General features: G+C 38.6%; 1 protein-coding gene across 1 annotated transcript in view; it reads left to right on the top strand.

Annotated features, from left to right (window-relative positions):
- Positions 1 to 18,376, top strand: part of LOC136885131 (cytochrome P450 4C1) — a 31,705-nt gene extending 13,329 nt beyond the window's left edge. Inside the window, exon 2 of the mRNA XM_067157598.2 lies at positions 17,430 to 18,376. Coding sequence (XP_067013699.2) covers positions 17,430 to 17,840 — 411 coding nt within the window. The 3' untranslated portion in view covers positions 17,841 to 18,376. The remainder of the gene's footprint in view (positions 1 to 17,429) is intronic.
- Positions 18,377 to 26,842: the final 8,466 nt, after the last annotated feature.

Consider the following 26,842-nt stretch of genomic DNA (forward strand, 5'->3'; position numbering starts at 1 on the left):
TGGTCATACGGCGGCAACCAGAGGATTGTATAGGAGATTGTAAGAAACATTGTAAGGGTGATTGTAGAGGTGATTGTAAAGGAACGAGAAGGAAGATAACTACAACTACAACTACAACTGACGCACTGTACGGGAAGGAAGTGGTGCTGATACACGGTACGGGAGTGACACGGCAGCAATGGACTGGACTTCAAACGTTCGTGGAGCGTAGTCGTGTTATGTTTGTGGAGAGTGCTTGCGCATTAAGTATTGCAGCACTTGTGGCGGCCTAGCATTATATGTTGGTGAAAGCTATCTCAGACTTTCCATAAATTTATATGTTGAGGATCGACAGACGTGTGTATATATCTTTACAAGTGTTAAAATATGTGAACACAGTAGTACAAGGTACAGTATCTGTGTGAAGTGATAACTGCCGATTATGAGAATCGGTAAGTCGAATTGATATAGAGACAGTGAAGGGTATTTATCTTCATACATGTACATTGGTCATCGGACTATCTACAAATGGTAGCTTAGTTCTCGCTTTCGTTTTCCCACGAGTTTCATTATTATTGTTGTTGTTGTAAATATGGAGTCTTCCAGCAATATTTTATGTGTGTATTATATGTATAATGTTGTATGTTGATGAGGTGCTCATGCACGGAATTTGTTCAGAATATAGTTAGCTATTTTAGAATCAGTGTTATTGATGAACCTAGGTGCAGTTCCTACCTAATTAGTCGTTTTCAGGAGGTTAGGTAAGGCCTGCAGCAGATGTACCAGTACGCAGCATTATGTACACGCCCTGGGATATAAAGTTTACCATGCTCTTATCTAAATTCGAGGGATCCATTCTGGTGAACTCTGGCGCCCATACTACGGACATTTCGGTTAATTATGCTTATTAATTTTATTAAGTTTTTGAGTAATTTTATTTATATATTTTATTTTATTTATTTATCAGTAGTCATCAACTTATTACAATTGGCTTCCCAACGTGTGGCTGAATGATTGGTACATCTGTTAGGCTTATAAGCGTAGGTGCACTTGTCAGGTGTGGTTGGAATTCTGCAAACTATGTCAGTGAAGTGTTTTATATGTTTCATGTGTATTTTGGAGTATGAAGAAATGTTGTAGCGAGCCCAGTATTATAAAATTGAGAAGTAGAGAGGTTTTTAAAGTTGCTGGTACTAAGAATCAGGATAAGAGAAGTCAAAAGAATTCCACCACATTGAGTTTATCTAATTTAAGTAAGAGTAGCAAAATGGCTGATAGTGGGAAGGATCTATTGGCAACGATGGGTGAGGAACAGAGTAACCCGTCTCAAACTCAGAATGTAGGGGATCAAGGGGAGGCTTCAATGCTCAGTATGCTTAAATCGCTACTTGATAGTCAGAGTAAAGAGTTGAAGAGTGAATTGAATTCCTTAAGTAATGAAATATGCAGTATTAACAGTAAAATCGATAATAATAATGTTGAATTGTCCAGTAAAATTGATAGTCAGAGTAAAGAGTTGAAGAGTGAATTGAGTTTTTTAAGTAATGAAATATACAGTATTAATAGTGAATTAAATTCAGTTAGTACGGAATTGTCCAGTAAGATTGAGAATCAAAGTAAGGAGTTAAAGTTAGTGAGTGTTGAATTGTCTAGTAAAATTGATAGTTTAAGTAGTGCTGTGAATGGTAGAATAGATGAATTGAACCAGAAGTTTGACCATCAAAGCAGGGAAATTCAGGAAGTCAATAATAAGGTAGAATCTCAACGCTTGGAATTGACTGGGAAAATCGAATGCCGATTTAATGTAGTTAGGAAGGAATTTGTTGAAAACAGCAAGGAATGTGATAAAAGAATAAAAATAGTGGAAGATAAAGTCGAAGAAATAGATAGAATTAAAACCAGCCAGAATGTTTTAGCGAAGCGAATAGATGAGAAGAATGAGAAATTGGAGAAAGACCTTAAGTCGGTAAAAGATGACCTCAAGTCAGTAGAAGGAAATGCCAGAATGGTAGTGGAAGAAGGAATTAAATCATGTCATGTGAAATTAAGGCAGGAGATCAGTCAAATCCAATTAGGTAGCAGCATATGTAATAGGTACGTCTCTTGTATGAAGGACTCTGAATTACCCAAGTTTAATGGTCGGCAGTTTAATCCGATGGAATTCTTGAAAACGGTGGAGAAACGGTTTTGCAAGAATCTTGACGATGGTTTGATTGATTGGAGTATGGTTGATGAGCTGTTGGATGTTGCATTTGTTGGAGAAGCGAGATCTTGGTTTCAAGTTTACAGACAGGGTATTTCGAGTTTGGAGGAATTTAGGGAGAAATTTAGTTCTAAATTTTGGAGTGAAGCTATTCAGGGAAGGGAAAGAGATCGCGTGCTATTTGGCAAGTATAAACCTCAGGAAGGTGTATCTATGACGGAGTATTTCTTAGCGCATGTTCTGATCAGCCAGAATATTGAAGGTCTAGCATCGGAGAGAGATACAGTCCGCCAGATGTTGAGGCATTTTCCTGAGAAGGTCGGATTAGCTGCATGTATGCAGAATATTGTTACGATTAAAGAATTAGAGCAGCTGTTAGAGAGGTTTGATGCTTTAGAAGGGCAGGGGAGGACTAGGCAAAGTGAAGGTAGAAATTACGGGGATAATGGGAGACAAGGTAATCAGATAGCGGGAGATAGGAATAATCAGAATTTCAGTCATTCTAGGCACGGGAATCAGGGTGGTAATTCCGGAAGGGGAAACAGACAGTCTAATCAGGGAGTTAATCACCAGGAATATTATGGCAGAAGACCTAATCAAGGGGAATCAGAAAGTAGGGGGCGTACGGATCAGAGACCTCCAGATCAAGTGCAGAGACATGATAATAGTGAACAGTTAATGTCAAGTAATTTAAACCGGAATCGGACTTCTTAGTTGGGTCAGATAGGCAGTCCGATACCGAAATTCCTATTCACGCGATGAAACAGGTAAGTTACGAGGTAGACGTGAAAGAGGAATTATTGTATGGCCATGTGTTTTGTGTTCAGGGAGATTTTGTGTATAGGGGGCGTGATGAAAGTAAGAAAGATGTGTCGGATGTCTTACTTTGTGCTAGTGGTGATGGTAATAGCGGTGTTGCGATCGATAATCTTGTGGAAGTTTCTGAAATTGAAAGTGAAGTTTTTTGTGAAGTTGATGAAGGTCGTTTAGTAAGTGTAGAGAGTTTACGGAGTATACATCATGAGGATGTTTTTGTTGATTTAAGTGTACGTGCGGAGAGTAAAGTTAGGTCCATTATGTGTGAAAATGGTGACTTTGAGATTAATGAAACTTCTGATAAGAGAGTCGAAAGTAGCAGTGTTGTTGGCATGGAAGTGGTGCAAGTAGGAGCTGATATGGAAGGTAGTGAAGATGGATTAATTGTTGGGTCATTAAGTAGTAATGACAGCAATTTCGAAGTGTATTATGGTAAGAATTTCAGTAATAGAGTGAGCGTAAGTGAGAATGGAAGGGTGCGTGAGATGAAAGAAAGTCTATCCAAGCGTGTGTGTAATGTTTTATTTAATTCTGAGAGATGTGTGAAAGATTTGAATGACGTGCTGAGTGATATCGATGTGGAATGTGTGAAAAAGTATGTGATCTGTTTGCTTGCATTAATTATGGTTTTGTGAAAGAGTAAACGTAGTGAGATTCCCGCGCATTTCAGAAAGAGGGATTTCTTGGTTATGAATGTTCCGAATGAAAGTTTGTATGATTCTTGTGTGACTGGATGGGATGAATGTTTGTGTGTGAGATAGAGTGGATTCTAGACGTAGTTAGTTTTTATTGCGGTACGCATTCCTCGTCTATCGATGCCAATGTTAAGTTTATGTACAGTTTTTTTTCATTATATCAGGGTCCGTATTCTGTGGACAGTAGAATAGGCAAGTGTGCTTATAGGCTCCTAACCGCTGAAAATAAGGTCCTTGGGACATTTAATATCTATAGCCTTCGCAGATATAAGAGATAGGATCTGCACTTTGGATATATATATATATATTATCAATTTTAATGTATGTGTACAGTAGCAAGAAGGGATTGTGTTCAATGCTATATGAAACAATCAGAGTTGTGTGTATATAGCCATACTATTATTATTATTATTATTGTTTGGACAAATTGTATTTCGTGTGTACGAATACAATGCAGTAGACGCAATGTATATATCATTATTACAGTAAATTAAGAGTTCAGTTATATAATTTATGAAGTTCTGTTTTATGGTGAATCATAATATATGATATCATCGATTCACCAAGGGGGCGTTATGTGATAGTACATATATCACACCCCCGAATTATATGTAGAAGTTAGAGATATTATTGTCAGTATTCTATTTTATTATTATTATTATTATTATTATTATTATTTCATTTGTATATTTTGCCATTTATATTTGTAAGCTGGAAGATATCCACATATGTAGGTATGAGTAATTTGTTTTGCACCAGTGGGAAAACATTGCTGTAATAACTCTGGTAATTTGAATGAGTCATCTGGCTACCCCAGTGTCTGTTGTGATGTACTTGTGTCAGGAAATTCCATTACTCGTGTATATATCCCAGCCTGTTGAGATAAGCTTGTTGTTGTACCAGGAAAGTTTGGTGATTCATGAAAACTCCCCAGAGTTTGTTATTGTCTTGGGAGGAAGAAGTAGTTCAGGGCTTGGTCTTGATTTGAGATCACTCATGATTGGCTGGCAAGCACCAATCCAGACGTCTCATCTGAGAGGAGGGGGATGTTGATGTCTATAAAGGTTGGTCATACGGCGGCAACCAGAGGATTGTATAGGAGATTGTAAGAAACATTGTAAGGGTGATTGTAGAGGTGATTGTAAAGGAACGAGAAGGAAGATAACTACAACTACAACTACAACTGACGCACTGTACGGGAAGGAAGTGGTGCTGATACACGGTACGGGAGTGACACGGCAGCAATGGACTGGACTTCAAACGTTCGTGGAGCGTAGTCGTGTTATGTTTGTGGAGAGTGCTTGCGCATTAAGTATTGCAGCACTTGTGGCGGCCTAGCATTATATGTTGGTGAAAGCTATCTCAGACTTTCCATAAATTTATATGTTGAGGATCGACAGACGTGTGTATATATCTTTACAAGTGTTAAAATATGTGAACACAGTAGTACAAGGTACAGTATCTGTGTGAAGTGATAACTGCCGATTATGAGAATCGGTAAGTCGAATTGATATAGAGACAGTGAAGGGTATTTATCTTCATACATGTACATTGGTCATCGGACTATCTACAAATGGTAGCTTAGTTCTCGCTTTCGTTTTCCCACGAGTTTCATTATTATTGTTGTTGTTGTAAATATGGAGTCTTCCAGCAATATTTTATGTGTGTATTATATGTATAATGTTGTATGTTGATGAGGTGCTCATGCACGGAATTTGTTCAGAATATAGTTAGCTATTTTAGAATCAGTGTTATTGATGAACCTAGGTGCAGTTCCTACCTAATTAGTCGTTTTCAGGAGGTTAGGTAAGGCCTGCAGCAGATGTACCAGTACGCAGCATTATGTACACGCCCTGGGATATAAAGTTTACCATGCTCTTATCTAAATTCGAGGGATCCATTCTGGTGAACTCTGGCGCCCATACTACGGACATTTCGGTTAATTATGCTTATTAATTTTATTAAGTTTTTGAGTAATTTTATTTATATATTTTATTTTATTTATTTATCAGTAGTCATCAACTTATTACAATTGGCTTCCCAACGTGTGGCTGAATGATTGGTACATCTGTTAGGCTTATAAGCGTAGGTGCACTTGTCAGGTGTGGTTGGAATTCTGCAAACTATGTCAGTGAAGTGTTTTATATGTTTCATGTGTATTTTGGAGTATGAAGAAATGTTGTAGCGAGCCCAGTATTATAAAATTGAGAAGTAGAGAGGTTTTTAAAGTTGCTGGTACTAAGAATCAGGATAAGAGAAGTCAAAAGAATTCCACCACATTGAGTTTATCTAATTTAAGTAAGAGTAGCAAAATGGCTGATAGTGGGAAGGATCTATTGGCAACGATGGGTGAGGAACAGAGTAACCCGTCTCAAACTCAGAATGTAGGGGATCAAGGGGAGGCTTCAATGCTCAGTATGCTTAAATCGCTACTTGATAGTCAGAGTAAAGAGTTGAAGAGTGAATTGAATTCCTTAAGTAATGAAATATGCAGTATTAACAGTAAAATCGATAATAATAATGTTGAATTGTCCAGTAAAATTGATAGTCAGAGTAAAGAGTTGAAGAGTGAATTGAGTTTTTTAAGTAATGAAATATACAGTATTAATAGTGAATTAAATTCAGTTAGTACGGAATTGTCCAGTAAGATTGAGAATCAAAGTAAGGAGTTAAAGTTAGTGAGTGTTGAATTGTCTAGTAAAATTGATAGTTTAAGTAGTGCTGTGAATGGTAGAATAGATGAATTGAACCAGAAGTTTGACCATCAAAGCAGGGAAATTCAGGAAGTCAATAATAAGGTAGAATCTCAACGCTTGGAATTGACTGGGAAAATCGAATGCCGATTTAATGTAGTTAGGAAGGAATTTGTTGAAAACAGCAAGGAATGTGATAAAAGAATAAAAATAGTGGAAGATAAAGTCGAAGAAATAGATAGAATTAAAACCAGCCAGAATGTTTTAGCGAAGCGAATAGATGAGAAGAATGAGAAATTGGAGAAAGACCTTAAGTCGGTAAAAGATGACCTCAAGTCAGTAGAAGGAAATGCCAGAATGGTAGTGGAAGAAGGAATTAAATCATGTCATGTGAAATTAAGGCAGGAGATCAGTCAAATCCAATTAGGTAGCAGCATATGTAATAGGTACGTCTCTTGTATGAAGGACTCTGAATTACCCAAGTTTAATGGTCGGCAGTTTAATCCGATGGAATTCTTGAAAACGGTGGAGAAACGGTTTTGCAAGAATCTTGACGATGGTTTGATTGATTGGAGTATGGTTGATGAGCTGTTGGATGTTGCATTTGTTGGAGAAGCGAGATCTTGGTTTCAAGTTTACAGACAGGGTATTTCGAGTTTGGAGGAATTTAGGGAGAAATTTAGTTCTAAATTTTGGAGTGAAGCTATTCAGGGAAGGGAAAGAGATCGCGTGCTATTTGGCAAGTATAAACCTCAGGAAGGTGTATCTATGACGGAGTATTTCTTAGCGCATGTTCTGATCAGCCAGAATATTGAAGGTCTAGCATCGGAGAGAGATACAGTCCGCCAGATGTTGAGGCATTTTCCTGAGAAGGTCGGATTAGCTGCATGTATGCAGAATATTGTTACGATTAAAGAATTAGAGCAGCTGTTAGAGAGGTTTGATGCTTTAGAAGGGCAGGGGAGGACTAGGCAAAGTGAAGGTAGAAATTACGGGGATAATGGGAGACAAGGTAATCAGATAGCGGGAGATAGGAATAATCAGAATTTCAGTCATTCTAGGCACGGGAATCAGGGTGGTAATTCCGGAAGGGGAAACAGACAGTCTAATCAGGGAGTTAATCACCAGGAATATTATGGCAGAAGACCTAATCAAGGGGAATCAGAAAGTAGGGGGCGTACGGATCAGAGACCTCCAGATCAAGTGCAGAGACATGATAATAGTGAACAGTTAATGTCAAGTAATTTAAACCGGAATCGGACTTCTTAGTTGGGTCAGATAGGCAGTCCGATACCGAAATTCCTATTCACGCGATGAAACAGGTAAGTTACGAGGTAGACGTGAAAGAGGAATTATTGTATGGCCATGTGTTTTGTGTTCAGGGAGATTTTGTGTATAGGGGGCGTGATGAAAGTAAGAAAGATGTGTCGGATGTCTTACTTTGTGCTAGTGGTGATGGTAATAGCGGTGTTGCGATCGATAATCTTGTGGAAGTTTCTGAAATTGAAAGTGAAGTTTTTTGTGAAGTTGATGAAGGTCGTTTAGTAAGTGTAGAGAGTTTACGGAGTATACATCATGAGGATGTTTTTGTTGATTTAAGTGTACGTGCGGAGAGTAAAGTTAGGTCCATTATGTGTGAAAATGGTGACTTTGAGATTAATGAAACTTCTGATAAGAGAGTCGAAAGTAGCAGTGTTGTTGGCATGGAAGTGGTGCAAGTAGGAGCTGATATGGAAGGTAGTGAAGATGGATTAATTGTTGGGTCATTAAGTAGTAATGACAGCAATTTCGAAGTGTATTATGGTAAGAATTTCAGTAATAGAGTGAGCGTAAGTGAGAATGGAAGGGTGCGTGAGATGAAAGAAAGTCTATCCAAGCGTGTGTGTAATGTTTTATTTAATTCTGAGAGATGTGTGAAAGATTTGAATGACGTGCTGAGTGATATCGATGTGGAATGTGTGAAAAAGTATGTGATCTGTTTGCTTGCATTAATTATGGTTTTGTGAAAGAGTAAACGTAGTGAGATTCCCGCGCATTTCAGAAAGAGGGATTTCTTGGTTATGAATGTTCCGAATGAAAGTTTGTATGATTCTTGTGTGACTGGATGGGATGAATGTTTGTGTGTGAGATAGAGTGGATTCTAGACGTAGTTAGTTTTTATTGCGGTACGCATTCCTCGTCTATCGATGCCAATGTTAAGTTTATGTACAGTTTTTTTTCATTATATCAGGGTCCGTATTCTGTGGACAGTAGAATAGGCAAGTGTGCTTATAGGCTCCTAACCGCTGAAAATAAGGTCCTTGGGACATTTAATATCTATAGCCTTCGCAGATATAAGAGATAGGATCTGCACTTTGGATATATATATATATATTATCAATTTTAATGTATGTGTACAGTAGCAAGAAGGGATTGTGTTCAATGCTATATGAAACAATCAGAGTTGTGTGTATATAGCCATACTATTATTATTATTATTATTGTTTGGACAAATTGTATTTCGTGTGTACGAATACAATGCAGTAGACGCAATGTATATATCATTATTACAGTAAATTAAGAGTTCAGTTATATAATTTATGAAGTTCTGTTTTATGGTGAATCATAATATATGATATCATCGATTCACCAAGGGGGCGTTATGTGATAGTACATATATCACACCCCCGAATTATATGTAGAAGTTAGAGATATTATTGTCAGTATTCTATTTTATTATTATTATTATTATTATTATTATTATTTCATTTGTATATTTTGCCATTTATATTTGTAAGCTGGAAGATATCCACATATGTAGGTATGAGTAATTTGTTTTGCACCAGTGGGAAAACATTGCTGTAATAACTCTGGTAATTTGAATGAGTCATCTGGCTACCCCAGTGTCTGTTGTGATGTACTTGTGTCAGGAAATTCCATTACTCGTGTATATATCCCAGCCTGTTGAGATAAGCTTGTTGTTGTACCAGGAAAGTTTGGTGATTCATGAAAACTCCCCAGAGTTTGTTATTGTCTTGGGAGGAAGAAGTAGTTCAGGGCTTGGTCTTGATTTGAGATCACTCATGATTGGCTGGCAAGCACCAATCCAGACGTCTCATCTGAGAGGAGGGGGATGTTGATGTCTATAAAGGTTGGTCATACGGCGGCAACCAGAGGATTGTATAGGAGATTGTAAGAAACATTGTAAGGGTGATTGTAGAGGTGATTGTAAAGGAACGAGAAGGAAGATAACTACAACTACAACTACAACTGACGCACTGTACGGGAAGGAAGTGGTGCTGATACACGGTACGGGAGTGACACGGCAGCAATGGACTGGACTTCAAACGTTCGTGGAGCGTAGTCGTGTTATGTTTGTGGAGAGTGCTTGCGCATTAAGTATTGCAGCACTTGTGGCGGCCTAGCATTATATGTTGGTGAAAGCTATCTCAGACTTTCCATAAATTTATATGTTGAGGATCGACAGACGTGTGTATATATCTTTACAAGTGTTAAAATATGTGAACACAGTAGTACAAGGTACAGTATCTGTGTGAAGTGATAACTGCCGATTATGAGAATCGGTAAGTCGAATTGATATAGAGACAGTGAAGGGTATTTATCTTCATACATGTACATTGGTCATCGGACTATCTACAAATGGTAGCTTAGTTCTCGCTTTCGTTTTCCCACGAGTTTCATTATTATTGTTGTTGTTGTAAATATGGAGTCTTCCAGCAATATTTTATGTGTGTATTATATGTATAATGTTGTATGTTGATGAGGTGCTCATGCACGGAATTTGTTCAGAATATAGTTAGCTATTTTAGAATCAGTGTTATTGATGAACCTAGGTGCAGTTCCTACCTAATTAGTCGTTTTCAGGAGGTTAGGTAAGGCCTGCAGCAGATGTACCAGTACGCAGCATTATGTACACGCCCTGGGATATAAAGTTTACCATGCTCTTATCTAAATTCGAGGGATCCATTCTGGTGAACTCTGGCGCCCATACTACGGACATTTCGGTTAATTATGCTTATTAATTTTATTAAGTTTTTGAGTAATTTTATTTATATATTTTATTTTATTTATTTATCAGTAGTCATCAACTTATTACAATTGGCTTCCCAACGTGTGGCTGAATGATTGGTACATCTGTTAGGCTTATAAGCGTAGGTGCACTTGTCAGGTGTGGTTGGAATTCTGCAAACTATGTCAGTGAAGTGTTTTATATGTTTCATGTGTATTTTGGAGTATGAAGAAATGTTGTAGCGAGCCCAGTATTATAAAATTGAGAAGTAGAGAGGTTTTTAAAGTTGCTGGTACTAAGAATCAGGATAAGAGAAGTCAAAAGAATTCCACCACATTGAGTTTATCTAATTTAAGTAAGAGTAGCAAAATGGCTGATAGTGGGAAGGATCTATTGGCAACGATGGGTGAGGAACAGAGTAACCCGTCTCAAACTCAGAATGTAGGGGATCAAGGGGAGGCTTCAATGCTCAGTATGCTTAAATCGCTACTTGATAGTCAGAGTAAAGAGTTGAAGAGTGAATTGAATTCCTTAAGTAATGAAATATGCAGTATTAACAGTAAAATCGATAATAATAATGTTGAATTGTCCAGTAAAATTGATAGTCAGAGTAAAGAGTTGAAGAGTGAATTGAGTTTTTTAAGTAATGAAATATACAGTATTAATAGTGAATTAAATTCAGTTAGTACGGAATTGTCCAGTAAGATTGAGAATCAAAGTAAGGAGTTAAAGTTAGTGAGTGTTGAATTGTCTAGTAAAATTGATAGTTTAAGTAGTGCTGTGAATGGTAGAATAGATGAATTGAACCAGAAGTTTGACCATCAAAGCAGGGAAATTCAGGAAGTCAATAATAAGGTAGAATCTCAACGCTTGGAATTGACTGGGAAAATCGAATGCCGATTTAATGTAGTTAGGAAGGAATTTGTTGAAAACAGCAAGGAATGTGATAAAAGAATAAAAATAGTGGAAGATAAAGTCGAAGAAATAGATAGAATTAAAACCAGCCAGAATGTTTTAGCGAAGCGAATAGATGAGAAGAATGAGAAATTGGAGAAAGACCTTAAGTCGGTAAAAGATGACCTCAAGTCAGTAGAAGGAAATGCCAGAATGGTAGTGGAAGAAGGAATTAAATCATGTCATGTGAAATTAAGGCAGGAGATCAGTCAAATCCAATTAGGTAGCAGCATATGTAATAGGTACGTCTCTTGTATGAAGGACTCTGAATTACCCAAGTTTAATGGTCGGCAGTTTAATCCGATGGAATTCTTGAAAACGGTGGAGAAACGGTTTTGCAAGAATCTTGACGATGGTTTGATTGATTGGAGTATGGTTGATGAGCTGTTGGATGTTGCATTTGTTGGAGAAGCGAGATCTTGGTTTCAAGTTTACAGACAGGGTATTTCGAGTTTGGAGGAATTTAGGGAGAAATTTAGTTCTAAATTTTGGAGTGAAGCTATTCAGGGAAGGGAAAGAGATCGCGTGCTATTTGGCAAGTATAAACCTCAGGAAGGTGTATCTATGACGGAGTATTTCTTAGCGCATGTTCTGATCAGCCAGAATATTGAAGGTCTAGCATCGGAGAGAGATACAGTCCGCCAGATGTTGAGGCATTTTCCTGAGAAGGTCGGATTAGCTGCATGTATGCAGAATATTGTTACGATTAAAGAATTAGAGCAGCTGTTAGAGAGGTTTGATGCTTTAGAAGGGCAGGGGAGGACTAGGCAAAGTGAAGGTAGAAATTACGGGGATAATGGGAGACAAGGTAATCAGATAGCGGGAGATAGGAATAATCAGAATTTCAGTCATTCTAGGCACGGGAATCAGGGTGGTAATTCCGGAAGGGGAAACAGACAGTCTAATCAGGGAGTTAATCACCAGGAATATTATGGCAGAAGACCTAATCAAGGGGAATCAGAAAGTAGGGGGCGTACGGATCAGAGACCTCCAGATCAAGTGCAGAGACATGATAATAGTGAACAGTTAATGTCAAGTAATTTAAACCGGAATCGGACTTCTTAGTTGGGTCAGATAGGCAGTCCGATACCGAAATTCCTATTCACGCGATGAAACAGGTAAGTTACGAGGTAGACGTGAAAGAGGAATTATTGTATGGCCATGTGTTTTGTGTTCAGGGAGATTTTGTGTATAGGGGGCGTGATGAAAGTAAGAAAGATGTGTCGGATGTCTTACTTTGTGCTAGTGGTGATGGTAATAGCGGTGTTGCGATCGATAATCTTGTGGAAGTTTCTGAAATTGAAAGTGAAGTTTTTTGTGAAGTTGATGAAGGTCGTTTAGTAAGTGTAGAGAGTTTACGGAGTATACATCATGAGGATGTTTTTGTTGATTTAAGTGTACGTGCGGAGAGTAAAGTTAGGTCCATTATGTGTGAAAATGGTGACTTTGAGATTAATGAAACTTCTGATAAGAGAGTCGAAAGTAGCAGTGTTGTTGGCATGGAAGTGGTGCAAGTAGGAGCTGATATGGAAGGTAGTGAAGATGGATTAATTGTTGGGTCATTAAGTAGTAATGACAGCAATTTCGAAGTGTATTATGGTAAGAATTTCAGTAATAGAGTGAGCGTAAGTGAGAATGGAAGGGTGCGTGAGATGAAAGAAAGTCTATCCAAGCGTGTGTGTAATGTTTTATTTAATTCTGAGAGATGTGTGAAAGATTTGAATGACGTGCTGAGTGATATCGATGTGGAATGTGTGAAAAAGTATGTGATCTGTTTGCTTGCATTAATTATGGTTTTGTGAAAGAGTAAACGTAGTGAGATTCCCGCGCATTTCAGAAAGAGGGATTTCTTGGTTATGAATGTTCCGAATGAAAGTTTGTATGATTCTTGTGTGACTGGATGGGATGAATGTTTGTGTGTGAGATAGAGTGGATTCTAGACGTAGTTAGTTTTTATTGCGGTACGCATTCCTCGTCTATCGATGCCAATGTTAAGTTTATGTACAGTTTTTTTTCATTATATCAGGGTCCGTATTCTGTGGACAGTAGAATAGGCAAGTGTGCTTATAGGCTCCTAACCGCTGAAAATAAGGTCCTTGGGACATTTAATATCTATAGCCTTCGCAGATATAAGAGATAGGATCTGCACTTTGGATATATATATATATATTATCAATTTTAATGTATGTGTACAGTAGCAAGAAGGGATTGTGTTCAATGCTATATGAAACAATCAGAGTTGTGTGTATATAGCCATACTATTATTATTATTATTATTGTTTGGACAAATTGTATTTCGTGTGTACGAATACAATGCAGTAGACGCAATGTATATATCATTATTACAGTAAATTAAGAGTTCAGTTATATAATTTATGAAGTTCTGTTTTATGGTGAATCATAATATATGATATCATCGATTCACCAAGGGGGCGTTATGTGATAGTACATATATCACACCCCCGAATTATATGTAGAAGTTAGAGATATTATTGTCAGTATTCTATTTTATTATTATTATTATTATTATTATTATTATTTCATTTGTATATTTTGCCATTTATATTTGTAAGCTGGAAGATATCCACATATGTAGGTATGAGTAATTTGTTTTGCACCAGTGGGAAAACATTGCTGTAATAACTCTGGTAATTTGAATGAGTCATCTGGCTACCCCAGTGTCTGTTGTGATGTACTTGTGTCAGGAAATTCCATTACTCGTGTATATATCCCAGCCTGTTGAGATAAGCTTGTTGTTGTACCAGGAAAGTTTGGTGATTCATGAAAACTCCCCAGAGTTTGTTATTGTCTTGGGAGGAAGAAGTAGTTCAGGGCTTGGTCTTGATTTGAGATCACTCATGATTGGCTGGCAAGCACCAATCCAGACGTCTCATCTGAGAGGAGGGGGATGTTGATGTCTATAAAGGTTGGTCATACGGCGGCAACCAGAGGATTGTATAGGAGATTGTAAGAAACATTGTAAGGGTGATTGTAGAGGTGATTGTAAAGGAACGAGAAGGAAGATAACTACAACTACAACTACAACTGACGCACTGTACGGGAAGGAAGTGGTGCTGATACACGGTACGGGAGTGACACGGCAGCAATGGACTGGACTTCAAACGTTCGTGGAGCGTAGTCGTGTTATGTTTGTGGAGAGTGCTTGCGCATTAAGTATTGCAGCACTTGTGGCGGCCTAGCATTATATGTTGGTGAAAGCTATCTCAGACTTTCCATAAATTTATATGTTGAGGATCGACAGACGTGTGTATATATCTTTACAAGTGTTAAAATATGTGAACACAGTAGTACAAGGTACAGTATCTGTGTGAAGTGATAACTGCCGATTATGAGAATCGGTAAGTCGAATTGATATAGAGACAGTGAAGGGTATTTATCTTCATACATGTACATTGGTCATCGGACTATCTACAAATGGTAGCTTAGTTCTCGCTTTCGTTTTCCCACGAGTTTCATTATTATTGTTGTTGTTGTAAATATGGAGTCTTCCAGCAATATTTTATGTGTGTATTATATGTATAATGTTGTATGTTGATGAGGTGCTCATGCACGGAATTTGTTCAGAATATAGTTAGCTATTTTAGAATCAGTGTTATTGATGAACCTAGGTGCAGTTCCTACCTAATTAGTCGTTTTCAGGAGGTTAGGTAAGGCCTGCAGCAGATGTACCAGTACGCAGCATTATGTACACGCCCTGGGATATAAAGTTTACCATGCTCTTATCTAAATTCGAGGGATCCATTCTGGTGAACTCTGGCGCCCATACTACGGACATTTCGGTTAATTATGCTTATTAATTTTATTAAGTTTTTGAGTAATTTTATTTATATATTTTATTTTATTTATTTATCAGTAGTCATCAACTTATTACAAGCTACCAGTACTTAAAGCATTTAACTTATATCCAGCACTGCAGGAATAACATTCGTGAAATTTCATGTAATGTTTTTATTAAGCTTTCTATTATTACTACTTTTGCATTTGTTTGAGTTGTTGTATAAAGTTAGTATTTTTCAAATCTGTATCATGTAGGCAGTTCCTTTTTTCTTTTTTCATTGTGTGTGTATATTCAATTTTGTTTCTTAAACATTAGTCTTATTTGTAGTTCTTAGCATTTTGAGTTTGTCAGTTTCATGGTATTAATAAGTAATAGTATGTGTGGTTAAGTGTAAGAAAGGGCCAGGAGCCCTAACGTCGCCATGGAAAATAAAGGCTTCTATCTATCTATCTATCTATCTATCTATCTATCTATCTATCTATCTATCTATCTATCTATCTATCTATCTATCTATCTATCTATCTATCTATCTATCTATCTATCTATCTATCTATCTATCTATCTAGGTTGCAGCAAATGACTAACTTCTCTTACAATTCGGGGAAATTCTAGGCACGTCATCAGTATGTAAAACGGATTCTTTGAGCTTGCCTGTTATGTAGTAGTCTGGGGTTGAGATCCTGGGAGCGGGAGGGCAATTCTCCACAGTGTTGTAGAAGGACAAGTGTCTCCCTCGCGATGTGGGCCATTGCATTCGATGTCCAGAGCTCCTCTGTGATTTTATTAGGGGAGGATCACTTAACTGCACGATAATTAGTACAATGTATCAAATAAATGTTAATACTATCTTAAGAATGTATTTGTTATCGTGTAAGTTATTTAATGTATTTATTACGAAAATCTAAGCAATAAAATACGATACTATGAACTGTGGTCGTCACTTTTGTCATGTAAGACAATGATAAAACAAGGAGCCCACTTTTTACAACTATTGCACTGAATCCAATCGTCATCATAATACTGTCGTCAGATGGCTCTTCAATTGTAATCACTAAGGACCTCGAACCAGCCCCCAGATCCAGGTAAAAATCATTGACCTGAATAGATATCGAACCCGGGGACTCCGGGTTAGATGCAGGCACGCTATCCCTACACCCCGGCGCAGGTCTCAAATTACAAAACAATTTCTGTTAGAATCATCAATAAAAAATACAAAGGAACATAATTATTACAATTGTTTGAACGGCCCAAATAACACGACCTACAAAGATTTAAGAAACAACTAAATAATATGCAAAGTGCTTAAAATTTATGAATGAATCTGTGTTAAAACTTGCTTAGATACTTCATGAGTACTTGTAAAAGCTCTTGGCTGAAATGACTACTTCACAGTACACTTATTTGTCACCGGATAAGCTCACAAGGAAACTTTATTTGAAAGAGTTTACTAAGTCCGTTCGTTCTACTGGACCGAGTTGCTTCATGTCTGTTTTATTCTGTCCCGAATTACCCGCAGATGAATTATGAGACATTGACAGGTCTCTAAGTTCAGCCAACTTTGAGTAATCATCAAATCATTAAAGGATCACTCCAATAATTGCAGGCGGAAAGCTTACCCTAACCCTTGCTAAGCCTCCAACACTTTCATTAGTATTCTGAAATGTGTACTTACTAATGCCATTGCATGCAGCCATGTTTGATTACTACCTGCCAAGCCAGAGAATATACACTTCCTCTGATCACCCAAGAATACTGCTCCCTGTTAGACAATCCTTGATTCCCTAACATTTTCCAACTTCCAAATATACTCAGCAGAGCGTTCCTAGCAAGTTAATGCTGCTAAGAGAAAAGGTCTATGTGCAAACAGACCCCATCCTGACATACACCTTAGACACTGTTTGGGAACACCTACCGAAGGATAATCTAGCTACACTAGAAGTTCTCTGCTTGGCACACACAAGAAGTGCGACACCAACAACTGCCGGATAAAAGAAGCTAACACACGGCATGACTTCTGACTACGAACTGTGCGTTCTTATTGAATGTTCATAAAAACATTGGAAAGGGCAGGCAAAACAATACGAGTACGAGCAGCGCAGGTCCTCTGGTGTGAGGGTTCAATCTTCAGTGAATTAGCAAAGCAACTTTCAGACATGCTGGTCCCCTACTGTTTGTTTCGGTCAATGCCGTACTCCTTTATTTAATTGTGTTTTTATTTACTAACTTATTTATTCTTCCATTGCTACAACCAATAAAGAATTGTTCTAAACTCTCGTTCCAGGAAACCATGAGGTTATTCCCTCCTGTCTTCTTCACTTTACGGGAAGCTACTCAGGAAGTGAAGCTGAGTACCTGTACCATCCCAGAAGGATGCATGCTCTTTATACCCATATACTTCATTCATCGAGATCCTCGGTTCTTCCCTGACCCTGAACGCTTCGACCCAGACCGCTTCCTGCCTGATAAATCTCAAGAACGGCACCCCTACAGCTACGTGCCGTTTGGAGCAGGACCTCGCATGTGTGTGGGCTACAAGTATGCTGAAATGCAGATGGCTGTCACGCTGTCCACGGTGCTCAGGAAATACAAGTTTATGCCTGCAGTGCCGTACGAATGTCTTCATAAGTTAGAAATTACACTCATTACTAGACCTACCTCTGGATTCATGGTGAAGATGTTGCCTCGCTCATGAATTTTTAGAGATATTACTTGCCAAAAATAATTTTGTTTTATAATATATGTATTTAGATTAGAATGGTCGTGTGTTAGCAAATTATAATTATTGAGTGGACACTGATAACGGTTTGACCTCAGCTACCGTGTGCAGCTGAGCTGAAGAGAATGATTTCAACATGGAATAATTGTGAAGTTCAAGAAACCTGTAATTTAATTTGATATTTAGCACAATGTGAAATCTACACAAGCATTACATACTTAATAGCGGATCATGTACATCATTCACAGAGACATTGTGTTCTGTTGGAACAGGTCGTGAGGACAGTCATCACTTGGGGTGTGAAATCCATTCGTCAGACATATCTTTCCATGGAAGCCAAAGCGCGTGTATATGTGGACTAATTTGTAGTTAAGCTCTCTCCAGATACTAGCCTTTGCTACTGTGCTTTTTTGTCGTCTTTCATCTAGTACCTCGATCGATGCAACCGTACCTGGGAGTCTAAATGTAGATTTAATCTCCTCCAAGAAAAATAAAGATTACATAACAAATTATCCTTTCACCCTCATGGTCACAGCTTTCGCCCTATATGACCATACCTTTAAGGGATTTTATAGAATATTAATACGAAGATATTGTTCTGTCGAATTGAGAAATCCATATTCTATCTTCTGTTTCCCTTCACACACGTGATATTGAAATACAATTTCAAGATCGTTATTTTCAATGAATTTCGCTCCAGTTTCACACTTGTCGCAAAATAAGTAAGTTTCGCTTTAAACTGGCCTTGCGCTGTAATTCGCGAAAACAAAATCACTAATTTCTTAATCTGAATCATATGATTCGTTACGCTATTTCAAAATCACTTAAAATATTTGTTGTCGTGCTTATTGCGCCTCTAATCATACAGTGTGTGGTATACAGACAAATGGTTTGTATACTTTCAATCAACACGTTTCAGTTGTCTTATAACGCGTGTTTGACACCCGGATATCCAGCGAAAGTCATTTCTTCTTGATTCAGTGTAACACTGAAATATAAGTGTCTTTGGTGTGTTGAGCTATAGTAAAATTGTCGTTTATTCAGCAAATTTAAGTAAGTTAGTAAGTAACAGGTGTATGCATAAGGGAAATTCATATCTGTTTATTCAAAATATTGGCCATCGACTTCTACACATATCGCCCATCTTTCAGGTAAGTTATGAATACCATTCCGGAAAAACTGCTTGTCTTTTTCGGGCAAACCATTTAACGAGCCTTTTTTCAACTTCCTCGAAATTGCTGAAGTGCTGCTCTGCGAGCGCGTGCCCCATTGATGCGAAGAGATGATAGATGGCGCTAAGTCGGGGCAGTACGGTAGGTGCGGAAGGGTGTTCCATCCAAGCTATTTCAAGGTGTCTTTCAGCGGTTCTGCTGTGTGAGACGGCGCATTGTCGTGTGACAAAATGACTTGACCATGTCTTCTGGCCCATTCAAGTCGTCTTTCGATCAATACGTGCTTTAAATTAATCATTTGTTGACGACAGCGTTCTGCATTAACGGTTTCGCCAGGCTTCAAGAGTTCATAATACAGAGTGCCGCTACCAGAGTACGCAGTGCCTTTCACATTGAAGTCACCACGCTTAAATGTTTCACATATTCTAATCGATGGAGCGTGTCACCACATGTTTCCATCAGTCCACAGCCTTTTACTTTTAATTAAATGAAAAAACAATGCATGTCGCAAATGTTCTTTTTCTGGCACAAACGTCGACATGATCACTGATGGATACGCTAGTGTTTGTGTGTCGGTAGGTTAATGTCAGGCGAACAAACTGCGTACTGTTCGCCATCGCTTCTCCAAACTCGGAAATCGATCACGCCTGTATTTTTATTACGGCAGGGTAACACCTCATCTCTAATTTTGTTCCCTGCCGTGCCAAACAGCATAATTAGGCCAGACGCCAAAAAGGAAGTCGGCCTCCCCAATCATGCCTAATTGTGTACTAAAAGGCGTTGATCTCTCAGTGACGGACGGAGGTCTCCTCCATTCTGTACGAAACAGCGGTGTACCAGCTACAAATGCTTCTCGAATTCTAGAGAACTGTATCCCCACAGAAAATTTTTTGATTCAACTGACCACATCTCACGACGTCCAGCAAGCTCTGAAATTCGGAATTTTCATCCACGGACGGCATTTCTACGTAGATCCATGCCCTCCGCACATGGAAAACGATTTTGAACCGAAACCGGGGACCCGGCCGCCTGAGTATATCCCACCCCCACCGACACCGAAACCCTGCACCCAGCCACCTCCTTACATCCCACCACAACAACCCCCGTCCTACACTTATACAACTCCGACCACTACCATCACTACCACCACCTCCACATATCCTACCCCCACCTCACCTAAGACCCCCATAACCACCATAGTCTCGACCCACACCTCGCCTATAATGATGTCTTCCATCCCAACTACCCCACCCAATACTTCGGCCCGGCCACCCGACGAGGAACTAATGGAAACCAACAGACAACCATCGCCACCAGCGCCCGACTGCAATGAACCATCTCCGCCACCACCACCGCCCGAGTGCAACCCCAGCTGCGTCGTGAGAGGAGTCAACCCCGGCATACCTCAACACCTCATCAATCAAGAAATTCGACAGGCCGGAATCCATCTCCTTCGGGCCTCCAGGATTTACAACGAAGCCGGACCCACCTACATGCTGAGGCTCCAACTGCAAACTTCCCAAGAAGCCCAAAGACTGATCCAGCAGGGGATTAGACTATTCGGCCGCCAACATCGTGTGGAGCCATCTCGATCCTCCCCGTGCCCATCCACCTCACACAACCGCGCCCGGCTTCCCAATCCCAATCCACAAGCCCATCATCTAAACTCCCAAACCCGAACCCACCTACTCCAAGTCCTTCTCACATCACTACTCAACTTCTCCACCCTATTCCAACATATCACCCAATTCCTTCTCCCTAACCTTCAACAATAACATAATATAACTATCTGATAACAATTGTAAACCGTCAAGCACTGTAAACCATAATTGTAAAATCTATGAATGTACATGTAAGCTCTGTAACCAAAACCCAATAAAAAGCACAGGAACAGATCTACACCCTTAGCCAAGAGGCCAAACACCCCCACTCCTCCAAATCAAAGCTCCTTCACTCTAACTACAAACCACTCCAAATCCCCGAACCCCGCCAAATCTCCTGGCCAGAGAGAAGGCGTTACCTTCTAGGTGGCCCGCCCCTTCCCCTCGGGAAGGGGAATGAAAACTTCCCCCTTGGTCCTTGGTGGCGCCATCTCTTACTGAAACATGCACCTGGTAAGTAATGAAGTAAGTGGTCACTTTATTTGAAGTATAAGAATACCACTTTCCTGTCGGGGAATATTTATCAAATTTTATAATAATTGTCTCATTAACATCCCCAATATAACAGAACACTACATACAAAATATACACATGGAATGTAGTAACATACTACTTCAAACATTGTGAGCCCAGATGATACGAAAAGTGCTTAAATTGTGAGAATAAAACACACAACAACAACTACAGGAAGCAAATAAAATAACAATATAAGACAATCAAACCCACGATGGCCTCTAAATGCACTCAGTGTTCGGAAAAAATACATACATGGTGGCCATGGGGCTTCACGGGGTGGTGTTGGTCAGGATTCAGGATTGGTGCATCCCACCTACAGAGTCTTACGGTAGCACCACTAACTTCACTGACTTGGCCACCGATTGCACACTGGCACCAAAAGAAAGCACACACTGAAGTTCTCAACTCTCTACATCCAGTCTTCAATAATTACAAGCCCCACGAGCAGTATTGTCCAGCCAGCTTAGACGAATTCTCTAGTACATCGTTACATTAAACTCACTCTAGTAAAATGGTCCTTTGTGAGGACTTGACTTACCTACACTATTCCAACATTCATATTGCTGAAATATAGTTAAAATTTGCTCGCATTGAGGAAATTCCACCTAAATGAAATAAACTCCGTTACACTATAAACATATGTACTTCAAAACATCAGTAAGCCTGTATTGATTCAGAACATTGTTCCTCTAATGTTGAACGTTTTAATTTAATAATCCAGTGGAACTAGCAGTCTACCTTCATGACACAAGATATTTTAACAATATGAAATGCTTTCAGCTACATTTATGAATGATTTGACTGAGTCTTACTGACTCCCAGATTTATGGATAAATCGTGGTGACTAATGGTAAAGAAGTATTAAAATTTCAATATGATATCAATCATTTTTACAATAAGATACAAAACTTGAAAACTAGAAGAGCGACTGGAATTGATAGGATTTCTGGGGATATAATAAAGACAATGGGGTGGGATATAGTACCATAGCTGAAATAGTTATTTGATTATTGTTTGGTTGAAGGAGCTATACCAGATGAATGGGGAGTTGCTACAGTAGCCCCTGTGTATAAAGGAAAGGGTGATAGAATATAAAGTTGAAAATTACAGGCCAGTAAGTTTGACATGCGTTGCATGTAAGCTTTGGGTAGGCATTTTTTCTGATTACATTAGACATGTTTGTGAAATTAATAACTGGTTCGATAGAAGGCAATTCGGTTTTAGGAAAGGTTATGCCACTGAAGCTCAACTTGTAGAATTCCAGCAAGATATAGCAGATATTTTGGATTCTGGAGGTCAAAAGGACTGTATCGTGATTGACCTGTCTAAAGCATTTGATAGGGTGGATCATGGGAGAGTACTGGCAAAAATGAGTGCAATTGGACTAGACAAAAGAGTGACTGAATGGGTTGCTGTATTTCTAGAAAATTGATCTCAGAGAATTAGAGTAGGCAAAGTTTTATATGACCCTGTAAAAATTAAGAGGGTAATTCCTCAAGGCAGTATTATTGGACTTTTATGTTTTCTTATATATATAAATGATATAAGTAAAGGAGTGTAATCAGAGGTAAGGCTTTTTGCGGATGATGTTATTCTGTATAGAGTAATAAATAAGTTACAAGATTGTGAGCAACTGCAACGTGACCTCAATAATGTTGTGAGATGGATGGGGTTAAAAGTCAGGTTGTGAGTTTCACAAATAGGAAAAGTCCTCTCAGTTTTAATTACTGCATTGAGGGGGTGAAAGTTCCTTTTGGGGATCATTGTAAGTATCTGGGTGTTAATATAAGGAAAGATCTTCATTGAGGTATTCACATAAATGACAATGTAAATAAAGGATACAGATCTCTGCACATGGTTATGAGGGTGTCCAGGGGTTGTAGTAAGGATGTAAAGGGGATGGCATATAAGTCTCTGGTAAGAGCCCTACTAGAGTATGGTTCCAGTGTATGGGACCCTCACCAGGATTACTTGATTCAAGAACTGGAAAAAATCCAAAGAAAATCAGCTCGATTTAGTCTGGGTGATTTCCGAAAAAAGAGTAGCGTTATAAATATGTTGTAAAGTTTGGGCTGGGAGGACTTGGGAGAAAGAAGAAGAGCTGCTCGACTAAGTGGTACGTTCCGAGCTGTCAGCGGAGAGATGGCGTGGAATGACATTAGTAGACGAATAAGTTTGTGTGGCGTCTTTAAAAGTAGGAAAGATCACAATATGAAGATAAAGTTGAAATTCAAGAGGACAAATTGGGGCAAATATTCATTTATAGGAAGGGAAGTTAGGGATTGGAATAACTTACCAAGGGAGACGTTCAATAAATTTCTAATGTCATTGAAATCGTTTAAGAAAATGCTGGGAAAACAACAGATAGGGAATCTGCCACCTGGGCGACTGTCCTAAATACAGATCAGTATTGATGGATTCGTTGATTGATTGATTGATTGATTGATTGATTTATTGATTGATTGATTGATTGATTGATTGATTGATTGATTGATTGTATGTTTAAATTGTTATCAGGAATATTATGTGTTTTATGGGTTGAGGATGTCTTATATAAGAGAGACGAAACATGTCCTTTTTTAATATAAAAAATAAGTACAATCTTGTGGTGTTGTAAGGGTGGAATTACACAGCCAATAAGAACTCCTAACTTGTTATGTTGACAATATGGATTAAGTATGAAATTCATTTCTTGGGGTTGAAGACTTATGCTCTTATAAAATGAGTCTACACAATAACTTTACTACCAAAATATCTTGTAGGGGTGTATGCTATATACTGGAGCTCAGTTATCATAGTGTGGCAGATTACAACTGATACAGCAATGAAGAAATTAGTGATTGTACTTACTTGTATAGAGACTGTACAGTAAGCAACCATATTTACTTCCTAAATTTCTATTTTAAGCAGAGTGCATCAAAGACTGACAGAGAGTTGCATGTCCCCAGGACGCGAAGTCATGGATAAGAAACGAGAGGTTGTGACTTGGTAAAAAATAATCAATACGAAGCTTTCTTAATAGAAACTTGTTTTCCAGGGGAAGCTCCTGAGGAAAAAGGACAAGGACTTTAAATAATTATTCGTGCAAATTTGTAGGAACCCAGCAATAAGTAGCACTTAAAAATGTGTGCTTAAATAGTATATTCTCTCGCACTTATTTTCTTTGCTTTAGAATCGACATAAGGAGAAAGTTCAGAAAACGCATAGATATTAACGATACGTAACAATGAGCGTAAAGTACAAAGCTGGAAAAAATGGGCTAATTACAAGTTCGAAGGGAAGAAACAAGTCCCATCAAACCAGAGCAAGACAGTGTTTTCACGACCAGCGTTTGGATCGTTAGGCAAATTGGGAACATATACACACTTGTAAATGCTAAGAATAAAAGGTTAAACCGAAAACCCACTAAACCTTCCAAGAATGAATAAATAGAGCAGAGATCGAAGAGTGCTGACATCAGTCACAGGTATTGTGAAGGGCTGAACTGAGATGAAGCAGACTAAAAGCCCAGCTTAGTTTACACTGATTATTACGATCACAAAATTATTTTCAACTAGCTGATGTACCCGTGCTTCGCTACGGGATTCTCAGAAAGACTGACTTGGTGGTTTTCCTAACTGAATTCAACATAGGTCATTACAAAAACGTCAGTAGGAATGTAGCGATTGAAAGCAATGTTATCATATAAAATACTCGATCAAAAGAAAAACCGCACACTTTCTCACTTTTAACGAACAGGACTACACTGCCTATCTAACAGTCCAAAGTTCCAGACCTGGAATGACCAAACCACAGACAACCGTGATCCGTGAACACTCTTCGGCGGGGAGAGGGTCGAATAGTGGAGGCTCCCAGGGCAAAAACTATGCCCAATTACTATTCTGTTTCCTAGGAGTACCCGATGAGTCGGAAAATATAATTCACTACACTGGCGGCGGAAAAATCTATCTGACTTAGGAGGCAAATTTTTTCTCCAAGCCAGAAGAGAAACCCCCACTTTAAAAGTGAAGAGAAAGAAGCTTTTCTTAAGAAACGGCTCTTTTCAGAGTTGAATTTTGAGTTATTTAGTGAATATCGTGGTGCTATAATTTGGAAAAGGCCTAATTTTTTTTTTTTTTTTTTTGCTATTTGCTTTACGTCGCACCGACACAGATAGGTCTTATGGCGACGATGGGATGGGAAAGGCCTAGGAAGTGGAAGGAAGCGGCCGTGGCCTTAATTAAGGTACAGCCCCGGCATTTGCCTGGTGTGAAAATGGGAAACCACGGAAAATCATCTTCAGGGCTGCCGACAGTCGGGCTCGAAACCACGATCTCCCGATTACTGGATACTGGCTGCATTTAAGCGACTACAGCTATCGAGCTCGGTAAATTGTTCTTCTAGACCAGGCCATACTACTACTACTACTAAGTGAGGCTCTGCCTTAAGTATGCACACTGCTTATTCAAAACAGCGCGTCGAGTAGGGATCGAATAACTGAAATACTATGATGAACCAGCTTGTTACGTAGCAATTGTATAAGAAAATGTATGAACCAGGGGAATGGCATGATAAAGAAGAAAGTTTTCTAACTCCCCGGCTATTTCCCGCCAATATTCAGTCAGACTGTTATACTCGGTACGCAGCAGTAATCCCATCAATCGGAGTTGAGAGGCAACATAAGAGACAAAGAACATCACAATAAACAATGGTCAATGTAATGTCATTGTTCGATATTATAGGCCTTCCCACTTGGTTTTCTTCCGACTCTCAAATACCACTCTTATCATAGTCGGTACGGTAAAACTGAATAAGAGATAAATGATCGGAAATTGTATTCTCTATAACTTTTTTATGTAGTACTTTTCGATAGGACCAAGAACATTGGTATTTAAAAATTACATTTTAGGCACCTTCCCCTAAACTACAATTTCATCCAGGATGTAAGTTGTTTATAGCTTAGACTGTAGCTTCTTTTTCCCCGACTCTATATACTGATTTTCATTAAATTCTGTTAACCCATTTTCTCGTGGCTCGGCGCTGATATGGACTTACCAACAAAAATACAAATTCATGAATATCTGTATTATCCTAGCCGGTACGGTAAAAATGTATAAGACATAAATGGTCGGAAATTTAATTCTCTATAACTTTGGTTATGTAGTATTTATGGATACGACAACTAATAATATAAATATTTGAGAATTACATTTAGGCCTTCCCCTAAACTACCATTTCACTCTGCGTGAATACAATTATTCATAGGCTAGATTGTAGCGATTTATTCCCCGACTTTGTATACCAATTTTCATTAAATTCTCTTTGGCCATTTTCTAGTGATGCGTGTACATACATACATACATACATACAGACAGACAGACAGACAAATGCATTTCCTGGTTACTGTGGACATGGCCGATACAGAAATAGCATTATTTTCAAATTCTGAGCAATGTACAGACAAAACTCTTATTTTATATATATATAGATAATACGTCATGGCAAAGAGAGAAAGCTATTCAACAGTTGGCAGTACGAGACAATGCATACAGCAAAAATACGAATGGGTTTAAGACTTAAATTTTACATGAATTTATCATTAACCTAAACACTGATAGTGATCACACAGTTTTTCACCGACCATGAGAGT

The sequence above is a fragment of the Anabrus simplex genome, chromosome 13, assembly GCF_040414725.1.
Source record: "Anabrus simplex isolate iqAnaSimp1 chromosome 13, ASM4041472v1, whole genome shotgun sequence".
Taxonomy (NCBI): Eukaryota; Metazoa; Arthropoda; class Insecta; order Orthoptera; family Tettigoniidae; genus Anabrus; species Anabrus simplex.